The 24,576-nt window shown below is 32.1% G+C and overlaps 1 protein-coding gene across 1 annotated transcript; it reads left to right on the top strand.

Annotated features, from left to right (window-relative positions):
• On the top strand, positions 1–24,270 carry LOC139426933 (uncharacterized). The gene is made up of 3 exons (XM_071187110.2): positions 1–411; positions 8,124–8,459; positions 22,361–24,270. Exons 1-3 carry the CDS (start codon positions 162–164, stop codon positions 22,483–22,485), a joined length of 711 nt encoding a protein of 236 aa, XP_071043211.1. The 5' UTR covers positions 1–161; the 3' UTR covers positions 22,486–24,270.
• Positions 24,271–24,576: the final 306 nt, after the last annotated feature.

The following is a 24,576-nucleotide window of genomic DNA, read 5'->3' as shown; positions in this document are numbered from 1 at the left end:
AATTGCTGTCAAGCACAGGGCCCCGGAGGCTCTTTTCTCTATTCTGTGGGACGTAAGAGGAACTAGAGAGTCAGCTTGCTTTGAAAGGACCCTCGAGGGTCCAGCAAAAGCGCCATTTTCATAATTTCGCGCGGGCGACCCCCCATTATAAAAGAAAGGTTATGACATCGTTGGCCCACCAGTCTTATTCCGGCAGCAGCTTCGCGCGTGGAGGGTCATCACCGACTGATTTTGAGGGGGAGTTGTACGCATCTTTGCAGCATTATCCGAGGGGGGAGATGCCCCCCTGTCACTACGACGACTCTTCGCCCAGCCCCCCCGACGAAAGACATAGCAGCGGAGGGGAGGAGAGACCGACCTGTGACTATGCGACCATTCACCAATATGCTTCCACTTCTGCCTGTCTCTCAGGTGAGATTATTTTCTTCATTATTTTAATGTGATTTCGGATTTTCCAACTGCAGAAACAGGTATGTCCTTCTTCTGAAAATAGACACTTGCATTTATATAAAGTGAAAGAACTGTTTAATACTAATCAGCATTTTAAAGTCTATAGGGCTTCTTCATAAAGAGATGGAGTTGAATGTAAGAAAATTTTGCAGGAGTTTGATTCTGATTAGCTTAGGCCTACGGTTTTAAAAAAAATTCCTTGATGTTATAAAAATTATTGAAACAAACATTTAGAATTAAGTGAACAAAAATATAACTCAAACGAATATTATGACTCAAACGAATGTTATGACATCGTTGGCCCACCAGTCTTATTCCGGCAGCAGCTTCGCGCGTGGAGGGTCATTCATTTCACCTGATATAACTTTTCCTGTAATTCCCTGTTTTCTCCTAAATTTATCAAGCCAGCCACTACTTCCTCGAAATTCATCGTGTCCCAATGCCTTTGCAAATTGCATTGCTTTCTCAGTTATTAAAGGTCCAGAGATCGGCACGTTTTTATCTCGCATTATCCACTTCAAAACTGCCTCAAAACTTTCTATGAAGATATGAAAGGTTTTGAGCATACACTTTTATTGAAATATTGAAAAGGACACAAAAGATTTTGAAATTTTTGAACAACCAATTTTAATAAAGCAACAGGGGCTGCTCAAATATCGCGTAGTAATATTTCTTTTTCTTTCCTTTTTTTCATCTTCTCAATTTTGGAATCCCTTCGTAGTCAGTAAAAATTAGCAAATCATAAGCCTCTTTTCATGCCTATGTAACAGAATCATAACCCCACCCGGTTTTCGCTTTAACTTTAACTGTTGCAATCTAATTTTAAGATTAAATTCAAATTTTAAAAAATGCAATTTTGCGTATAAAATAGTTTTTGCTGAAAATGTTGAAAAAAATATATTTTTATTTACGTCTTGTGTTCAAAGCTCCCGAATTCATGGAACCCATTGCAATTTTTCTTCCCCCCCCCCCTCCAATTCAACTTTTACTCCAAGTTTTAAATTTTTATTCGTGTAATTATTTTTATTTATTAATTTAAAAAAAAATGTTTTGCTTTCTAAATTTTTTTTTAAATAAGGGAATTTTAACGTCTTATGTCAGCATTGTTACTAAAATTTAGCAATTCACAAACCCTCTCACTTCACGTAATAATAACCCCTTCTTAACAAGCTACCCCTTGAGTTCATTTAGTTGAGTTAGAAAACTAATCAAAAAGTCATGCACTTGTATTGAATGTATCAATATAAATGGATAGGGGGGTAGGTGCAATCTGGAAATTATGGTCCCAATAGTTTGGTCAGGAGAGCAGTCGAAAGTTTGGACCCGTTAATACTAATTTTAATCCGAATCTGTCGTATCCGAATCCGTCGGAAAAAAGAAGGGTGCATTATTCAAAGAATAAGTACGTTTTTGTATCTTATTTCGTAACTTGAAATATCCTCTCTACTAATGAAATCATCTTTTTAAACTATTAAGATGGAGTCCTAGTATGTGAAGACCCGATCATTAGATCAAAAGTTATTAGGGATGTTGAATCAATTGAAAAGTTTCTGAGACAAAGTATATATATATATATATATATATAGTATATATATTGGAGATTCCTACTTTTATTGGAGATATTTCTGTATCGTGATCTGCCATGCCAACTACAATCACCAAGGCTCCAAATTTATTTTAAACTGGAAAAAAAATATGTAGATCTTTGCCAGAGGAGAGCTTCGACTTATATCCCTCGAGTTGGTCCCTTTCTGTGATTTTTTTTTTTTTAAAGTTGAAGTTTTTGTCCGGAAGTTGCCAAGATTCAACGATTATTCTGCCACGGATCACGATACGGAAATCTCTCCTTTTTATTTCTCACTTTGACCAAAAGAAACGGTTATTATTAATTTTGACCTGTTAGTGTTAATAATACCCGGATTTATCACTTTAACTGAAACACATGTACAGTCGGCAAAAAAAAAAAGATATCACCCTGAATAATTTTCGTTCTAATGATCGGATTTTCACGAACTAAGTGTTAATCTTAATGGTTCCTGGGGGTGACCTCAAATATGCTAATTAATTAGTGCTAACTATTAATTAAGTTACGAAATCAGACACAAAAACGTACTTTCTCTGAATAAACATATATTTTTTCTTACATATTTGGATTCTTAACCTTCAAAATATAGGGGGTAGCCGCAATCTGGGAAATATGGTCCCCATAGTTTGGTCAGGAGAGCGATTCAAAGTTCGCACCCCTTAATGTTAATTTCACTTTTTACGTTTTTAGTCATATTTTAAAAACTAATAAAGCAATTCGAAGAAAATTTCACCCAGTCATAAAACTCATTTACCCAAAGATAATTTCACGAAAAAAATAATTTTTAATAATTGTTAATTATTTTTTATTATTTAATTAAATTAAGGATGAAAAATTTTTGAATTATAAGGTATGAATTTTTTTATACCATATTAATCTACATATTTTTCAATTGAAAAATCTAAAGTTTCAACTGTTTTTATTTATTAGAAGCTGAGAAAAATTAAAATTAATTATTTTTAAAAAAATAATTTGGCGACAATGAAGAAATGATTAAATGGAGCGATTAATATTAAAATGAGATAAACTTGCGAGGAACTTGACTTCGCGCGCTTAGCATAAAATTTCATTCATATTTTTTTCGCTAATAATCGTTTGCTTATCTTTTCATTTTTATTTTTTTAAGCTATAAAATACGATGTTTCTTCGTTAGTCGTCTAAAATTCTATTTGCAATTTAGTAAAGAAATTTGAATAAAACATTTTATTGAATAAAATACATTTTATTCAGAGAATGTGGAGTTTTATAAAAGCATGCTTCTGATAGAATATGATTATACAACAGATTGTGCTTCTTTAATGTGATTTTTTTTTATTTTTATTTTCTCAATAACTGATAAAATTTCAATAATATACATACGAATGAATAAATTTGGAATAAAATATTCATCAATTTCTTGAATATATATTTTATAAATATTAATAAAAATACGCAGTCAACATTTTTAAGCATCTCTCACAACATCGCAAATTTCTCAAAATCTTATAGGGTAAACTAACCAGTGAAGGAATACTTAAGCTTAGCTTGTCTTTAAAAAAAAATCATAAAAATTTCAAAATTTGTAATTTTAGCTAAATGACGTATTTGTTATTAAATGCATGTCGACATATTTGTTATTAAATGCAAATTATGCAAAAAAAATTTAGATAACTTACATAATATTGTTTTAAGCTTTTGGTGGTTTAAATAATAAGTAGTAAGATAACCAAGTGAAGGAACAGTTCTTAAATTGAATAAACACTAAATTTTCCAGTGAATGAACACTTAATTTTGAGAATGTTTGATGCTCGTTAGGAATCCTTAGGCCACACAGATATCTGTCGCCCTGTAGATGCCTGAATTGACTGATGTTAACACAGGCGGGCATTAGGAAAAAAAAAATCTTTTAAGTTTTCGTGCCCCCATTTCAGTATCTTAAGGGCCTTACGAGCTCTGTTTAAAAAGAGAGTATCATATCAGATATATATATATATATATATATATATATATATATATATATATATATATATATATATATATATATATATATATATATATATATATATATATATATATATATGTAACATAAAAAGCTTCAATTAATCTTTTTATGTTAGTTTCTTTGCTATAAAACTTCATCCTAATTAATTATACTAAACGAAATATCTCACACTTTTAAAAACCACATCCTGTTCTTAAATCTATTTTTGGCTCAAGTATGCATTTAATTAAGAGCAGGACATTTTTCCCTTTGCTCTTGTGTGGGAAACGTTCGATCTATTTCATAAACCAATAGCAACTACTAAGAGTTCCCTCTTTCCCTAAATTAAGACATATTACGGATTTTACTTTGCAAGATTTTCCCTAACATATAACCAAGGAGCGCAACTTTTCATGTGCACTTTCACTCATTCTCATGACTGCTCTTGTCTAATAATTAATAAATAAATTTTGTACCCTCCTTCCCGACCTATGACCTGTTTTAATCCTTCCACTCGGCAACGACGTTATATAAAAATATATATATATATATATATATATATATATATATATATATATATATATATATATATATATATATATATATATATATATATATATATATATATATATATATATATATATATATATATATATATATATATATATATATATATATATATATATATATATATATATATATATATATATATATATAACAAAAATAATCATAGTAGCAGTATTTGGTGGTAAATGTAGCTTATCGTAATTGAAGAATATGCTGTGCGACATTTTATGGTGAATTTGCGAACGTAAGTTTCAGAATGTATCGAAACATGTGGATGCTATTTGCTAATCATCTTTATCCAAAGAAAACCATGTCACGTAAATATCTAGCAAAATGAAGCAATTTTTTAAACAATGAATCATACAATATGCAACATATTATTTCTATATCTTATTCTTAAACATAACATATTTCAATGTTTTTAAAATGCCACTAAACATTCAGCAATTCATTGAGTTATAGAAAAAAGAAATCGTAAATTACAGAAAACCTTGTGAATGTGCATTAGAATTACTATACAATCTACATTTTATTTTTCATGCACTTTTTTTTCCTTCAAACTTTCATGCCTAGAAGACTCGAAAATCATTATCCCTAAAATTTTGTATATAGCTATTATAAGTTATGTTAATTTGATTTTAGTATGAAATCCTCGAATAAACATAGCAAAAATAGCATAATCTAAATAATATCAGATAAAAAGTTCATGTATTTAAATTCTGAAAACTTATAAATCGATTCAAATTTTCTTTTCAAAAGAGATTAAAATAATTTTTTATTTTATTTATTTATTTATTTATTTTGCTTTTTGGACAAAAATGAACTTAAAAATTGTCTATTGCCTAGAAACTTCGAGATGTTTTCTATTAACTATTAATTAAACCTCTCAGAGCAATCACAAAACATTATTTCAATTTTTTTACAGTCAGAAATTGGTTGCCTAGCAACCTAGTAAAATTAAGCGTTTCTCTTTTGAATCAGTCAAGGGTTATCTTAAAATATTTATTTGCGCAGGCGACTTTTTTTGGCGGTTTTCTGGACTATCGCCAAATATATAAACCTTTATTGCAACCCAACTTACGACCCAATTGTTTTAAAATTTTGTCTACCCCCCCTAATTCAAGTGTCTAGATTCCAAATATGTAAAAAAAAATATATGTTTATTCAGAGAAAGTACGTTTTTGTGTCTGATTTCGTAACTTAATTAATAGTTAGCACTAATTAATTAGCATATTTGAGGTCACCCCCAGGAACCATTAAGATTGACACTTAGTTCGTGAAAATCGGATCATTAGAACGAAAGTTATTTAGGGTGATATCTTTTTTTTTTTGCGGACTGTACAGAATGGCACACCCAATGCTATATAAACTGTTTAACTGACCAAACTTCATGGGTCGTTATTAATAATAACCGGATAAAGTGAATAATTTGCGATATTTCTCACTTTCATCAAAAGAAGAGGTTATTATTATATTGACGGGTTAGTATTAATAATAACCGGATTTATTACTTTAACCGTAACATATATAAGGATAATTTCACGAAAATATAAACTTTAGCATGAAAATTTTGAAAGTAATAAAATACTGTGTTTTGAATAAGAAACTAGTTTTTCAAAAGTGACAGTAATAACTTCTTTCAAAAATCTTGTTTGATAATTTGGTATATAGTAATCAGTCATTCTTTTCATACACATTTTTTAATAATAACAAAAAAAACTGGAATATTTGGTTTTAGGCATTATAAAGTTTTATGTTGCAGGATTAAATACGAAAATATTTCAATGGTATTTTGTTCAAAAACAGTTTTAATTCCAGTTCATGAATGTTAGTCATTTAGCACAAAAATATTAATTTTTTGCTCTCAGCATAGAAAGTTATGTCGGAAACTTTTTAAGATTGATCTTCTATTTTCTGATTACATTAATCACTTACCACCCAGCATCCAATATATTGGACATCATTTGGTACACATAAAATAATATTTAAAGATTGCATTTTCAGATTTTATGCCTTTACAAAGCTATTGTCTATTTAAAAATGTAATTAAATTGGTAGTATTTTAAGAAAGGTCAGAAATTCGATTCAAATAATCTTTTGGGCATTTTTTTCGCATATGAATATCTTATTAAAGTCGAGTGGATTTTGTTTCATGGCCAAAATGTGAAAAAATACACTGTTAAAGTGTCCCACAATATGCAAAAATTAAAATGTATCAAATTTGTTTGCAATCCCTTAATGGGATAAATGAGGTATTTTTTAAAGGTATAAATGAGGTTGTTATTTAAATACGTCGTTAGGTTGAAATGAATACCTCAAAATTAACTTTAAATATACCTCCAGAGGTATAATTATATAAACCTGAGGTGTTTCATCTTACATGTGTGGAAAGAGAGATATTTACTTCTTTAAGGTGTTTCGTTTTCAACCTTAGGTTATTACTTATCAATCTGAAGTATATTTTTTACACCTGTGGAAGTATTTATTCCAGAACCTAATGTGTTTCATTTAACACTTCGAAGTTCTACTTTATGTTATTATTTTTAAACCTCAGGTAATTTATATAGTTGTTGAGCTATTTATTTATCTACCTAAGGTGTGCATTTTACACTTAATCATATGACCTTTACAGAAAAAATTTACCTGCTGAAGAGACAACTTATCAATTCAAACTGAGTTAATATTGTACTCTGTATCATATGCTGACATGAGAAAAATTTTGATTTATTTTTGATTTGATTGATGAGAAAAATTTTGATTATTTTGGGTTTGCACAAATAAATTAAAGGGTATAATTACTGTTGTCATTTACATATTTTTCAGCATAATATTTTTATATATATCTGATAAAAGTTTTTATAAATTACATTTGTGTTCAATTTAAAATCCTGTTTTGGGTAAAACCATTAATAAATGTCACACTCGCAACAGGATCATGTTACACCCTCAACGCTTAATAACTTTATGTAAAATATTTAATACTTTTTTGTTTCTGTAAATTTTAATAAATTATTTTTGAATAAAAAGTATCTAAATTTACACTCAAGGAAATTTTTCCCTGGAGATGTAATTGTAACTATCTGTTGCGAGTGTGACAGTAATTAAGAGTAAAAATTAATATGCTTACCTTTTGTAATGAAGATTCGAGAGCAATTTTCTGCTGGCAAAGAAATCTCAACAATAGCAGTCAAATTATATATTAAGTTTAGAGATTTCCAGAATTACTTGTACGAGACCATGAAAATAAGAGATTTTTCCTGCAGTCTTTTCACACGTACATAGTGTCACTTTATAAATTAAAATAAGCAAGTTAATGACAAAAATGCTACAAATGGTGGTTATTTTGAAAATATTGATTAATAAATTTTTTAAGCAAGTGTCGCCATCTGTTGACGAATTTTGTAATTTACTGAAAGTAAATTTTCTGGTTTCCGAAGCAGAGTGCAGCACTCTACATTTCTTTTTTCTTTAATTATTTTTTAAAAATCTTTCAGTATTTTTGAGTATAAATTGACAATAATTATTTTTTTTTATGATCATATCTGTTTTCTTTTGTTGTAGTGCACGGAGGAGGAGGTGGTGGAGATTACTGTTCGGGTGAGTACGGCGGAGGGGTTTTTCCCAGTAGTCCGTACAAGGTGCAGCGTCAGGCGGCCAACATTCGGGAACGCAAGCGCATGCTCAGTATCAACAGCGCCTTCGACGAGTTGCGCTGTCATGTGCCCACTTTCCCTTTTGAGAAGCGGCTCTCCAAGATCGACACACTGCGCCTTGCTATAGCCTATATTGCTTTACTCAGGGAGATCCTCGTCTCTGAGTATGATCCTCTCACGCACATTGAGAAGTGCCTGAAAGGGGAACTCAAAGGGGAACATGCTGGAGAATGGAACACAAGCGGTGAGTATAATAAGAAACTGCCTCTTTTTTTTCCCTACCAACCGAACAACTCAGTTAACGAAAATTCAAATTTGATTTTCACAAATATACTGGTGTTGGATATTCCAATGCGTAGAAGTTCTAAATATAAACAAGTTCTACACTGGAAAAAAAAAATCCGAAGTGTTTTTAGATTGATGAGACAACTGCGTTGCATGGCAGAAACGTTTCTGAATCTTTCGGAAACCTTTGAAACTTAATAGGTCGTGTCAAGGCGATTCAGTTTCGTACTTTTGAAAATGAAAGAAATATTTCTCAATTGATCGGAAAAACATCCTATTAAATGAAGTGTCGAGTCAAAATCAATTTCTGAAATTTTTTACAGTATAATAAAGCTTTTATTTTCAATCTTTTCTGAAAGGCATAGTTCTATCCCATGATCATTATCATCAAAAGGTCAATATGTTCAAGAATATATGATGAAAACGTGAATCAAATATTTAACATAAAATTCGAAATGGCGAGACCTACCTAATATAAAAAGAATAGTTTTTGAAAAGAACTTTTTGAAAATTTTGAAGCACTAACTTATAATTTAGCTATTTTAAAATGAATAAAAAAGAAATATTGCAGAAATACGAGAAAATTTAGGGATGATCCTGTAAAAGTGTTTCTCCTTTATAAAACCCGTGAAGAGGAAAAAACACATTTTTACGAGCTTTCAACACGCGAACGCTGTTGGATGAAAAAATTTGAGCTTATGCGCACAATTTTTTTTTTTTTTTAACCTCCAATTCTCTAAATTTCAATAGTATAGAAGTTTAGTAATTTAGCAATTATAAAACTTCTTATTTCTATATCTAATGTGATTAGTTTTAGTTTTGAGTTTGCTCTCTCAAAAGTTAACAAGCAGCATAGTATTTATAAAATTGTGCTCTAAATTCTTAAGAAATTCTTCAATTCAAATGACATTTTTCTGTACACGGAATTCTGAAATACATGAGATTCTGTTTGTACTTTTTTAATTCGATTTTTTTAAGGAACTTCTCTGCTTTTAGTTTGTAATAATGAATACGAAATAAGCTGAATATTCTAGAAGAATAATTTAATGTGGAGTGATGGAAAATATTTCAGAATAACATAAAAAATTCCTGCAAGCAAATATTCATAATAACGCACAAATTTAGAATATTAGTTACTAAAACTAAAAATAATCACCATTATTCTTTCAAAAAACTGACTATTATGTGTAATATTAATTGTTAAAGTAATGTTTACTCATATTTCGTCAGTTTGATAATAAAACTTTACTAAAAATGACTTGGCGCCAGCGTAATTACAAAAACAAAAATGTTCATTAAACGTTTGTCATTTTTAGGGTTCTTAAAATAATTCTCTGATGAGATCCCAGATGAATAATTTTCATCAGTAAGTACCCATAATAACCGTTTTTAAAAACTTTTAATGGAACTTATGAACACGAAAATTTGACAACCTGTTTAAATTATTTATACGTAGACTGTAGAAACTGTGAAGTAATGTCTCTGCGAATTTGGTGTTGACCAACCCAAAAAATGTGAAGGAACACTTTAAGTTAACTCCCGATAACACTTTAAGTTATCGGGCGTACATATGCACTTTAAAGAGTGTAATGAAATCTAAACACGAATAATTGCTAATGCTTACACCAAACTCATGAGCGTATGCTCCATTTAGATTTTTTTTTGTTGCTTCAAGGAACACTCATTTCAGCATACTTTTGCTATTGTTTGTAGATTGTTTACAATCGAGTACGAAATTTTGCACGCTGAAATACATATACAAAACAGAAGTTCGCTGTTACGAAATGGGTGTATGTTTTTTGTTGTGTAACAAGGACAATTATATTTGGGCTTTAAAATATCGGTTTAATTCTATCCCCTGTTACAACTAAATTAATTTTAAAAATTAGTCTGTTATTGCATCCTTCATTTACTTTAAGTTGTATGGTGCAAAATATTTTACTGACTCTTATATTATTATAGGTTTATATCTTATTGTTATTATGAATTTTATTGTTGCTGAACACCGAATTTGTTTACACCATTAGGAAAAGGGACATTCCTGGTGTTTCATTACACCAAAGAATTATCTGCGGTGTTTTACTCTTTTGGTGTAAAGTAGTTGCTTCCATTTTTGGTGTGCAGTAACACTGAAAATTTTGACAGTGTAGTGGTAAAAATTATTTTAAAAAAAAGTCTTATTAGCTAAGTTATGAATGCATAACCACTAGGATAAACGTTTACTCTGGAAAATCTGAAATAGTTGAAGATACCTGATATCAAGAAACTTTGAAAAATTAGAAACAAAAGAATTAAAACTTTGAAATCAATCTCTTCAATGAGAGCTCAAATAAAATAACGACCAAAAATTTAATCCTCTTTTCAGTGTCAATTGGAGCTTAAATTTTTCCACATAAAAATATTAAAGTTTCCAAAATGACTAAAACTCGAATGCGATCACAATCGAATCGTTCTCGTCAATAAATGCTCAAATTTATCTATAAAAAGAAAACGTTTCGAACAATCGTGACCAAAGTATTTATAATTTAGTGATAAATATTTATAATTTAATAACGACCGTAACATGGATGAAATCGAAGCATTTACTCCACTTTCGTCAATTAGTACCTAAAGCCTCATCATGGCGAGGGGGTGACACTGAGAGGTACTGGCGATGTACGTCTGGAGTTTTACTCCTGGAAGGGTCACCCATGGCGAGAAGGCCGTTCCATTACACTCAGCTAAAGTCAACAGGCGAAGGAGCCAAGTCAGACTTCTACCAGCATGGTGCTCCAGTCATAGGACTTCAGAAGCTGCATTATTTCCCCAACCATGAATTTCATGTCTTGTTCTAACTCTCATACTGCCTAGATCGCCGCGCAGGATAAAAAGGATCGCGTTTGGATCGTGGCTTTGGAAGCGGACCACGCTCGAAAAATATACTACCTTCCTCAAGTACTTCTAATGGAACTCTGAAAATCCTTCAATGTAACATCAATGGGATCTCAACCGCAGCCTCAAGAGTCAAACTAGATCAGGTGTTGGAACTTGAAAACACCCATGGGGTACAGATTGTTGCCCTCCAAGAAACCAAATTAAATAACAATGTGTCACTTAAAGTAAAGGGATATAACATCTCCCGTTGTGATAGACAAGGTAATGGAGGCTCCCTTACGTTTCTCATCAGAGACATTATCTATAGGAGCTTAGACATCAATAGCTCATTGGGATCAAATTCTGACCTTGAGACACGGGGAATCCAGGTGGCTTGGAGAGGTAAGTTGCTTAACATTATCAATCTTCATCATCTACCAAATAGCAAAGAGATTCCAACTAATTTTTGCGATGGCTTTGTTGATAACACTATTTCTATTGGGGACCTTAGCGCAAAGCACCCAATTTGGGGTTGCTCAGATCAAAATCAGAGAGGTAATGACTTCCTAAACTTACTGGTTGATAACGGCTTTACTTTACTCAATGATGGCGCCGCAACGCACTTCTCTTACAGTTAAAAGTCTTCCGAGGCACTTGATATCGCCTTAGTTACTCCTGATATTTCTCCTGCTGCAAATGGTCAGTGTTGGAGAACATTGCTAGCGACTCCCTACCTATTCTGATTAAATTCTGCAAGCGTCAATGACTACAAAAAACAAGCAGAAGGTATTGGAATTTCAAAAAAGCTGATTGGAGCAGTTTCACTACAAAGTTAGATAATGAAATAACCACACCACTTGAAGAGGATATAAATTGCAGTTGGAAATCTTTCAAATATGCCATATTACAGACAGCTCGTAGGACAATTCCAAGAGGTAACGTGAAGAATTATATTCCATTTTTCAATCATAATTCCACTCAGTTAAAGCCGCTGTTGGACAAGAGGAATCAACTGATCACAGAGCTAACCAACTCTACTAATGTTCATTCTAGAATTGAGCTAAACAGGGTCAATGCAGACATCAGAAGATCTTACGCTGAAAACAATAGATTGAAATGGTTAGAACTTTGCTCCAAGCTCGACTCAAGATCACCCGACACTAAACTTTCGAAAATTGTTAAGAACCTCAATAAGGAACAACAGCAACGCGAAAAATGTAACAACATTGTTGACGAAAATGGTAATCTTGCACAAGACGACAAATCGGCTGCTAACCTATTAGGTTTATTTTATCAGGATGCAAGCACCTTGAATTTTTCCAAGGAGGATTCAAAGGTAAAAAATAAGGCCAAAAACGTTTTACATGGCTGTCGCACCTCTTCAACAAGAAACACAATCTTCACAAGTAACTTTAATTTGCACGAATTGGTGTGTGCAATGAATGAAGCAAATCTTAATAAGTCCCCGGGACCGGACGGCATCCATGGGCAAATGCTAAAACATCTGGGTAAGAAGTTTTTGAGTAGATTCCTAGACATCATAAATCAATCCTGTCGTCTAGGTCGCCTTCCCAATGAGTGGAAAAGAGCAATCATCATTCCGATCAGAAAACTCAACAAAGAAGCCAGCTCTCCCGATAGTTATAGGCCAATCGCACTCACCAGCACTGCTTGCAAGATTATGGAAAGGATGATTTTAAATTGACTCATCTTTTTTCTTGATAGTCATAACTTACTTCCGAAGGAACAATACGGCTTTAGGACAGGACACAGTACTACTGATCAAGTACTATTCTTTGGACAGCAAATACGTGATGCCCACAATCACCTGCCCACTAAACATACTGCAGCTGCCTTTTTGGACTTGACTCAGGCATTTGACAGAGTTCGGAAATAAAAACTTATTGTCAAACTCTTTACTTTCTTCAAAATTGATGGATTTGCCTTGCCGTGGATTAATGATTTCTTGAAATACAGACTTTTTAACGCTAAGTTCAACAATGTTTTATCTGACACCTTTACACAGCAGCAAGGACTTCCCCAAGGATCCGTCCCGAGTCCAACTTTGTTTTCTTTGTTTCTGGACGGCACTGAGAGGGTCATTTCTAAGCGATGTAAAGTAGGACTATTCGCTGACGACATTGTCTTATGGTGCTCTGATTCAGATGTCAGCAATATCGAAAATAACCTTAATCTAACTTTAATGGAAATTCAAGAGTTTGCAAAGTGTAACAAATTGACCTTTAATCATTCAAAATCTTCTGTTAGTTTCTTCACTACTAACAAACGACTCTACAGATTTCAACCCTATATCCTTCTGTATGTCCAAACTCTATTTGTTGAAAAACACCCCAGTTACTTGGGCTTCATTCTAGATCCTGAACTCACCAACAATAAGCATATCAACAACTTAGTGTTGAAAAGTAGGAAGAGACTTAAAATCTTAAAGTATATTGCTGGGCGAGATTGGGGCGCTCACGTTACCACCTTAAGAGCCACATATCTTGCTCTCATCAGGCCAATCCTGGAATATGGAGCACCAGTCTATAGTTGTGCATCTGCTTCAAACCTTCAACGTCTTGAGCGAGTCCGGCTTTCTGCTGCTCGCATCATCACTGGACTCAGAAACAGTTGCCCAAATGACATTGTCTTGTTTGAGGCCGACCTACAGCCTTTAGGTCTCAGAAGAAATTACCTCCTAACTAAATACTTTAATAAGCTCTCCAGCCTTGGACACCAAAAACAGAACAGCAGATTATCTACAAAGGTGGTGCAGCAACCAAAGACGAAAGAAGAATAACCCATTTATCCAGGCCGTAGTTAACAAAGTTCTTGCTGGAAATGTTGAGGATTGGAAAGAATGGGACCATTAAATAAATAATTTTTTTAGGCCGATATGGCTCAGGGGATAGAGCGTTCGTCTTCCAATGCTGCGAACCGGGTCGAATCGAATTCCGCATCCGGCTTGCACCAATCACAGTGCCGACGTGAAATATCCTCAGTGGTAGACGGATCATGGGTTAGTGTCCCCTTGCCGTCAGACTAACCTTGGGAGTTTCTCGTGGTCTTCCTCTCCATGCAACGCAAATGTGGGTTAGCTCTATCAAAAAGTCCTCCACGAAGGCAAATTTCTCCCAATACTCGATCCAGGAGTTCCCTTGTCTTCTGGATTGGGTTCAAAATGATAAGGCTACGGAGTTGAACATTAGTAGTCGTAAACCCATAGAATTGGGTATGCTGTTCAACAACGGTTATAAAATAAAATATAAAAAATAGTTAAGGTCGATAGATGAAGAGCAGAAGAAAACCTATGAACCAATAATTACACACTGTAAAAAAAACTTAAAAAAAAAAAAAAAACTTAAGATTTACGATTTTAAACCGGCAGCTGGGTTGGTTGTGCGAAACCGTAAAATTTACGAAGTAAATCCGTAGCCTCAGCGATTTTTTTTTGCCATACAAGATTAAGTTTTTTACGTTAAAAATTGCGAAGAAAATCTGTAATCAGACTGGATTTTTACTGCAACAAAACGATATTTTCCAATAAAAATAAATCTGTTACCTTAACAGACTTTTATGATATGGGAACAAGTTTTAACTCTGAAAGTTACGAAGTAAGTCACTAGATGTGAATATCTTAAGTCGGCTGAATTTGTATTAACCAGTCATCGTTGGGATTCGAACCTGGTTCACTTCATTGAAAGGCTCTGTCGTCCGAGGCACTGCTACTCCAACGATTTATTATGAAGAAATTGTGATAGGGAGAATTGTAGCGAAATTCTCCCGATCACAATATCAATTTGAAAATAATTGTATCAATTTGAAAATTGCGATTCCCAATTGTATCCATTGTCACATATGTATCCATTTGAAAATAAAGTCGAATTGCAGTTTTATATAATACGATGTTCAAAACTATAAAGTAAATTGCTAAAAAGTAAGATCAAGTATAAAAAATATTCGTAAAATGATTGGAGAAAATGTAAAAGTTACGGAACGCAAAAACTACATAACAAAAACTAGAATTTCAATTGACGGTTTTAATCTGTTTGAGTTAAGGGTTAAAAATGGAAAAAGACCCGTTTTGAGAACAAAACGGCTTCAAACCGATAAATATTCGGAGAAATTATTAACATATATTTTTTGCAGTGAAATTGTAATTTTGTAGGGCAGTGAATATTTTGGACATACGTCTTTTATGTCGAAGTACAGTTGATAACTCGAATTCAACAATAATTACACTAATTGTAATGATTCAAATTCTTTTATTCCATTGTGGTTCAGTGGGTTGAATCCAAACTGAAACTTAAGAAGTAAAGAAAAAATAATAAAAAAATTGTTTGCGCTCAGCGCCATCTGGTATTATAAATCCTCAACACTCCCCACTTGAACTCCTCTGAGTTCACTAAAATTTTAAACATAAAAATTAGACAAAAATAACATAAAATATTAAAAAAATAACATTTAAATGCAAATAAATTTGAAATGAGATGCAAATATTCACTTGAAAGAAAATTTTAAAAAAACATAAACTATTAAAGTTTTAGTCATTGAGTTCTAAAGGATAAATAAGTTGTACCGGGCGTTTATATTCGCCTTTGGATTTGCGAATAAGGCAAGATCTTACAAGTCCATCACGCCCTTGAAATACTTTTGTTATAATACCTATGTCCCATAATAGTTTTGATTTTGTGGTGCCCTCCATCAAAACCACATCTCCCACTTTCAAACATTTTGTTAAGTTAGGAGAAGTAAAGTTGTGTGCAGATCTCAAATTAAACAAATAGCGCTCCTTCCAGCGCTTCCATAAATTAGCCAATAATGTAGCTTGGTATTCTTTTCTTCTTATAAGAATCTTTTTGGTGGATTCTCTATGGATGGTTTCTATGAAATGGGCTGGATACTCTGCCTTTTCTTTACCAGGGGTTAAAAATTGTGATGGGGAAAGAATTTCCGGTTCACCAATTTCGTTAGTGACGTAGGACAAGGGTCGAAGATTAACGATGGTTTCGATTTCAGTCAATATAGTGGTCATCTTTTCAAAATTTAAGAGAGCTTTTCGAAGTATTTTCTTTAGAGGCTCTTTGACACTTTTTACCAATCTTTCATAAAATCCTCCCCACCAAGGGGCAAGTTGGACGATGAATTTCCAGGATATTCTTTTAGCAGCAAGAAAGTTTTTGAACTCGGAATTTTCGTAAATATCAAATAATCTCTGAAGCTCTTTATCGGTACATTTAAAAGTCTTGGCGTTGTCGGAGTAGATTGTATGACAACCACCTCTTCTAGAGAGAAATCTTCTGAATGCGAGCAGAAAAGTCGAAGTAGACATGTCTGTGACTAATTCAAGATGTATTGCTCTCGTGACTGCACATGTGAACAAGGCTATATATGATTTCTTTATTCCATTTTCACCCATGATGTAGATTGGTCCGGCAAAATCAATTCCGCATACGGTAAAAGCAGGAGTTTCACTAATTCGATCTTTTGGAAGCTGTCCAGTCATTTGGGTAGAAGGCTTGGCTGTGTATCTGCGACAAATCAAACATTTCGAGACAACCTTTTTTACTAATTGTCTTCCTTTAGGCACCCAAAATCTCCGAATTTGTACTAGAGTGCTCTCTACTCCAGAATGAAATACATTTTCGTGTTCTCGCTTGACAAGCAACTCTGTAAATTTAGACTGTCTTGGTATGATTATAGGCTTTTTCTCATCAAAAGAATAATCTCCTTCGTCCAATCTTCCTGTGATTCTCAGGATACCTTTTTCATCAAGATAAGGAGCTAAATTGAAAATAGTAGTAGCTGGAATAGGCAAACTAGATTGGAGAGCTTGTATCTCACTTTGAAAGAATTTTGCTTGAGTACGCTTTACTAGTATATCTTCAGAATTTCGGAGTTCTTCTGCAGTCAAAGTGTCCATATTCGGCTTAACTTTCTTTAAACAGTTCAAATATCGCGCTACCCATGCTATGATTCTAACAACTTTTTCGAGGTTGCTAAAGTTAGCGATATTTATCAACTCAAGTTCTTCACCATCTACACATTTCATAACGGTGATTTCATTTTTACGATACTCAATTTGTTCATCATTTTATTTGAAGAGTTTCAATTCTGGTCACATTTCGGTCGGAAGGGACAACCAAGGTGGCCTCTCCCACCAAATGTCGGAGTTCTTCAATATACTCATGGAAGCACCTCTACTAATAAGATCAGCAGGATTGTCAATTCCGGGGTAGTGGAACCAGTCCTTAGGATGAGTAATCTCTTGAATTTCTTCCAATCAGTTACGCACAAATTGTTTGAAACGAATGGCTGGAGTTTTTATCCAACAACACACAATTGAGGAATCGCACCAAAAGAAACTGTCACACGGAATTTTTATGGCTCTAGTAATAGTTCGAAATAATCTAACAGAGAGGAGGGCACCTAGTAGCTCAAGTCTTGGTAATGTAATCATTTTAAGGGGCGCAATTATACTTTTAGCTGAAACAAAACATGTAGAAATATGCCCATCACTAGTTTCTGATCTGATATATGCAACTGTACCATAACCCTTTAAGCTGGCGTCAGAGAAGATATGTAACTGTGAACTTATAATTTCTTTGTTACCTGCTTCGAAAAAATAATAACGCGGTATTTTCAAATCATTAAGTTCACCGAATTGTTTACATATTTCGCGCCACTGATTTTCCATATCTAAGGGTAGCTCTTGATCCCACTCCAATCCGTTTTTCCAAATGCTTTGAACTAGAGATTTTAGAAGCATTGTAAAGGGTCCCAAAAATTCTACTGGATCAAAAATACGTCCAATGATTTTCAAAATAAATCGTTTTGTTATTTGCCCTGTGTCTATCAATTTTAACAGATATTTGGACTCAAAGTAAAATACATCTCTTTCAGGATCCCAACAAACTCCCAAAACTTTAAATGGAAAGCCTGATTGACCTAACGATTCCTTTTCATTCTGAACATCTATACCTGCATTCTTCCATAATTCACGCAATTTTTTATCATTCGTTTGGAACTTTCTCAATACCATACCCTCATCCCGAAATATTTCAACACAATCAGAACTTATTTGAAATGCTGTATCTGTACTGTCACTTCCCCCTATGACGTCATCGACATATATCCTTTCATTTAGTAATTCATACGCAAGAGGCTTTGATTTTGCAAATTTCTTAATATGCTCTTTAATAGTTGCCGCTAAGAGAAAATGGCTACAGTTGATACCAAATAGTACGCGGCAAAATCTATAAATTACTGTAGACGAATCATCATCGGGGTTATCTGACCAAAGAAATCTTGTGACATCTCTATCTTCTGCATTAATTCCTATTTGTAAGAAAGCTTGCTGAACATCCCCTATAAAAGCAATCTTGTTTTCCCGAAACGCTTGCATAAGTTCATATATATCAGGGTATAAATTTGGCCCAATATACAAACATTCGTTAAGAGACAATTCATTTTTTTTATGCGCGGTACCGTCAAATACAATCCTTAATTTGCTAGTTAGTTTATCGTTTCTTATAACAGCCCTATGAGGTAAATAACATTGTTTATAATTTTGGGGATCAGTGTTTTTAACTTTCTCAATTATCCCTTCATTTTCGTAAGTTTTTATAACTTTTTTATATTCTTTAAACAAGGATTTATCATTTTTAAATCTCCTCTTTAATTTGTCACACCTCTCTGAAGCCAGCTCAAAGTTATCATTTAACAAATGTTTTGTATTTGGTCTCCAGAGAAGTCGCACACTATACCTATTATTTTCAAAATGCAAATCAGAATTAAAACCTTTTAACAATTCACTTTTATTATCAACATTTTCTTCGTTCATAGTATTTATTCCTAATCCTTCAAGGTTCCAAAACAAAGAATAATCAACATCAGATATTATAGTATTGTTTACAATCCTACTTAATTGGCAATTATTCATGAATCTCCCTTGAACCACAAAACCAAATAAACTATCGGTTGCAACTAGCCCTTTTTCCAGCCTCAAAGACGTATCAAAGATTACGTCATGTAGGAAATCGGCGCCGATCAAAATGTCTATATCAGTAATTTCTCCGGTATCTGAAAGAAAAATATTATTTTTCCTTGCTAATTGTTTAATTCTCTCATGGGGTGCGGCTATTTTCCCACACGTTATTTTTTCTACTACAAATGCTTCAATGCACACATTTAATTTTTTATCGTTTTTGTTCTGAAGATTCACTTTCACTAAATCATAAGAACACCCCTTGGAAATTTTTTCTCCAAAACCGAAAACATGCAACCGTTCAGTTTTAATGGTCCTGAGGTTCAACTCATTACAAATATCCCGTTTCAAAAAACTGCGATGGCTACCAGAGTCAAATAAAATTCTAACCAACTTCTTTATTTTACCATAAATCAAATACGTCAAAGAAGTCTGTAAATAGATAATTTAATTTTGTTTTCGTTTCGAAGCACATGAAGCGGTAACGGATGCCAAAGTATCGTTTTTCTCTTTCGACTCATTATTTATTGCTGATTTATCACAAATTAATTCGCTATGCGGTTTCTTACATAATGTGCAAATACATTTATTCCAACATTTTTTGGATGTGTGATATTTCTTTAAGCACCGGAAACAGCGAAATTGATCTTTTAGCATTTGTTTTTTTTTTCTTCGATGGTCAGAGAACAATCTTTCGATTCGTGATTTTTGGAATTACAAAACAACCAAAATATGTTGTTAGATGCCGAAACTAATGCTGAGGAAGAAGAGAACTTTCGATTATAATTATGTTTACTATGGCTCTCCGACCGTTGCTGTGTTTCAAAATGAACACTTTGTTTTTTAGAACTATTAGACAACACATGTGAAGCTTCTCTACATTCTACCTCTTTTCTAATAAATGAAATTAGTTCATCAATGTCAAAATCTACACTTGATTTTCTATTTTTATTATAATCTAAATTTAAATCCTCTGGTAGCTTTTGTAAAATAACAGGACAGAGTAAATTACCATAACTACCTTTTGTAACATTCATTGATTGCTAACTGCGAATGTGGATTTCACATTCGTCATAGAACTTTCCGTAGAGCTTTAATATCATATGAATTTCTTACAGAATTAATTGATAAAAGTTTATTCATATGACTACTAATAATTAAATCTTGCCTACCAAATCTTTCGGTTAGCAACTTAATTGAAGAATCATAATTACTTTCAGTTAATGAGAATCCAGAAATTGCACTCAAAGCAAAACTCCCCCTAAATACATATTAAGATAATTAAATTTATCAATTTTTTTAAGACTCTCATTACTATGTATGGCTATGTTATAGCTATTCCAACACTGTGCCACTCACAGGCATCACCAAAAAATTTGTTTATCTCCGATTTAGGTAATTTAACGTTAGCAACGTGCGAGATATTTCCATAAGTTATTTTTTTTTTGTAAATTATTGTTACCACTATTAACCGTTACTTCCTGTCCTGTAGTCTGGCATTTTAGTAAATATCTTTCGATTTTGCTTTTATAAGCCACTACTCGATCTTGATACTCTTGACTTTGTATAATTTCACTTTCAAATTCCTCGCTGTTTTCAAAATATTTTTCAATTTTCAAATCAAGAGCCTTTAAAGCTTCGTTTTTTTCATTTAACTGATTTAGATAATCATACAAAGTATCATCAGGAAGTATTTCTAATAACAATTTGTCAATTTTATTTATTAATTTTGTAATCAGCTGTCTGATTACAGCTCTTTTGGACTTTAATTTTTCAAAATCATCCATTATAAACAGCTCGCACGTTACTATAATAAATACAATACAATTAATACAATAAAATATCAAAATAAAAGACCGACTTAAGGGAGACCAAAACAAAACAAATGTTAACTTACATTTCATGCAGGTGGCCAATTTTTCGGCCGGTGTAGCACCATAACTCGAATTCAACAATAATTACACAAATTGTAATGATTCAAATTCTTTTATTCCATTGTGGTTCAGTGGGTTGAATCCAAACTGAAACTTAAGAAGTGAAGAAAAAATAATAAAAAATTGTTTGCGCTCAGCGCCATCTGGTATTATAAATCCTCAACAGTTGGCAAGAAATGTGGGGAGAAAAGGTGTCGAAATTTGAATCCTTTCCTTTTAGTACCTCTCTCCAACACAATTAAAATAAATAAACTTTTGACTATCGAATAATTGCTGATTATTACATATTTCGTTTCAGACCAGGGGTTCCGAAATGGCGGAAATATAAGGTTCCAGGGGAGGGTCACAGTGGTTCTAAAAGCTAAGAATATTTTGTCATCAGCAATAATTTTCAAAACCTGTCATTAAATTTATATCCATATACTAATCAAATATTTATTTAATATTTTCGTTACTTTTATGAAATACATTTCATTAAAATACTGAGAAATTTCAAAACAAAGCTTTTTCCAATAACAATATAATGTATAAATCCTGAAAAGGATACGCATTTATGAAAAATTTCATTAGTATTTTGCATCGAATAAAAATAACCAAATTCAACGATGAAGAAGTGTATTTCTCAGATTTTCAACGTTTATTTTCTTTCTTTTTCGTTCTTATTTTAAAGGAAACCGTATTTTTAATTCGTGTATGTATTAAAATCGCATTAAGAATTAGATTAGAAGCAGCTCCAGACCTGGGAATTCAACTGACTGACATAAAATCCAATTTTAAAACTAATATAGATAATACAAAAATTTCGCCAATATTCCAAATTTTGAATATGTTTAAAAATAATATTCCAAATTTTTAATATGAATATAATAAGTCTCGGGATTCCGCGGAAAGAGGATTGATCGTTTAGGATTTCACAGCCGAAAAAAAATTTGGGAGTCTCTATTTTAGACGATCGAATAATACTTAATGAATCGAATAATGCGATACTTTGTAAAATTGCAATTTCGTTTTTGACTGCATGCTAATTATTATTTAGTTTTTGACGACTGAATTGCTGTATGCTGATTGTTATTTTGTTTTCTCTAGATTTGACTGCTCGATTATCCTGGATTAATTGGGAAAATTTAGGAGTCAATCCCAACCGCAGGAGTGTCCTGACCACGCTGTCACTCACCACAGACACTTTGGCTGCCTGTCATAATGGCAGCTAGGACGACACCCAACGCTCTCTCTCTCTGGGAAACATATTTATGGACAATTCATTCTTTTGTTGTTGTTGCAACGTTTGGATTTTTTTTATTTATTCAGAAACGAAAAAAAAAAATGAGTGCTAATCGAGTGCTCTAAATATTTTATATATTGGAATTTAATACTCTATATTTTTGTTGAGGAATGATTATGATTCCGCATAAAATTGAATGATTTGTATTTTGTATTTTAAACAAAAAAAAACAAAAAAACTGAAGCGATCAGTATTATATGTTATCGGAACATTTGTTGGAAAATTTTTTAGACCTTTTAATTTATAACATAAAAGTATCATTTAGAAAAGTTTTTGAAAGAATGCGAACATCAGTTGGTTAATGTCGCTATTAAAATTTTTTATTCACTTCATTATTGATCAAGTATTGCATGTAGAGATAATATATAAAATTTAATTAACAACCTGTTCAAAGATTATTCAGACTGTGTGGATCAGCATTCATTAAATTATAATTAATTAATAAGTTTAAAAATATCTGCAGAGTTAAACAGTATTTCTTTTCATCAGATTTTTATTTTATTGAAAAAATTTCAACCGTTCTGATATATATATATTATTTGTTTAGTTATAGTAGTCTATGAGAAGAAAAAAAATGCATTATGTATTATATTTGATATTGGGGAGTTTTTTCATTCGATGTTTGACTTCAAATCATTTACTATTACTAGTATTGTATTAGTAGCTTTTGCTTTTTTTAAATTGAAATTATACCCTATTTTTTGGTTGGTTTTAGTAGTTATCATCCCATCAAAGCTACACTAATGAGCTATTGGTGACGATACCCCATTTTTACAAAAGGAAATTTTAGTAGTATACAAATGTTACTTTGCAAATCAGATAATATCGCTGAAAATTAACATCTTTACTAAATAAAACACACTGTAAAACTTCAATTATCAGCCCAACTATGGAGTGTGATAAACAAATGAGGGGAAGATAAAGAATTAAGGCAAGGCTTAATATTCGGAAGTTAGTTTTAAACGATAAGAATTTATCAACATACCTCTAAATAGAATGTTTTTGCAACTTTGTGAATACATTAAATGAATATTACTAAGCTTAATTGTCTTTCCTTTATGTTATACCTTTTTCTCATCCATCTAGTCAATTAACCTAATTTTCAGAATCTGGAAAAAAATTTATTGTCAAAATTGGAGTATTTTTTTGTAAATATGTTTTAAAAATTTTACCATCCTTCTTGAAATTTTACTGGATTATTCTTTTTCTGCACAGTTCGTTTATTTTTTGCAAAAAGACAGTCAATTTTCAGTGATATTCATATAATAGTGGATGAAGGTTAATCAATTTCATGCAAAAACTGTATGAAAAAATGCAATCTCTGAAAAGATTTGTATTAATCCAAGATGAATAAGCATCCACATTGTTAAAAATAAGGAATCAAAATACGGTAAAAAGTACCGGCACTCAGGCTGCCTTTTTCCGTAAAACAAAAAAAATCTGATATATCGTAATTTTTTCAGTAGTCTTTACTGTTAAATCACTGAATCACAGTAATGAAATAAATAATACTGTAAAAATTACGATATAAAATTTGACAGAAAATGTGGATTTTACGGAAGCTGCACCCAGGGTGCCAATTTATTTATTTATTTATTTATTTTACCGTAATTTGATCTGGAGTTTTTTACAGTGTATATAAAATTATGCAATTAAAGAAAGCTATACAAGGTTACCGAGTGTTTAGTTAAGAGAAAAATTGGAAGAAAAAAAAGTCCCTGGTGTAATGTTAGTTTTTAAATCATAATCTGGATGCAAGGAACCCACAAATTTAGATATTTAAAAAATAATTGGGATTTTCATGTTATGTTAGAATTGAAATTTTATGGAATACGATAACTATTATCATTTTTTGTAAAAAAGCACAAGTTTATGTTTTTATCATTGTTGTTCATCAATTAATTTATTTCTTAAATTGTCATCTAATTGTTCATATTGCATCCAAAACAGTATTTTGATGGCATTTTGAGCGATAAAATTCAAACAAATTTTATTACAAAACTGTACTAAATATTTACTT

The sequence above is a fragment of the Parasteatoda tepidariorum genome, chromosome 9 (assembly GCF_982258835.1).
Source record: "Parasteatoda tepidariorum strain Cologne lab strain chromosome 9, Ptep-v5.0, whole genome shotgun sequence".
In the NCBI taxonomy this organism is placed as follows: Eukaryota; Metazoa; Arthropoda; class Arachnida; order Araneae; family Theridiidae; genus Parasteatoda; species Parasteatoda tepidariorum.
This window is presented reverse-complemented; position numbering and strand designations above follow the sequence as displayed.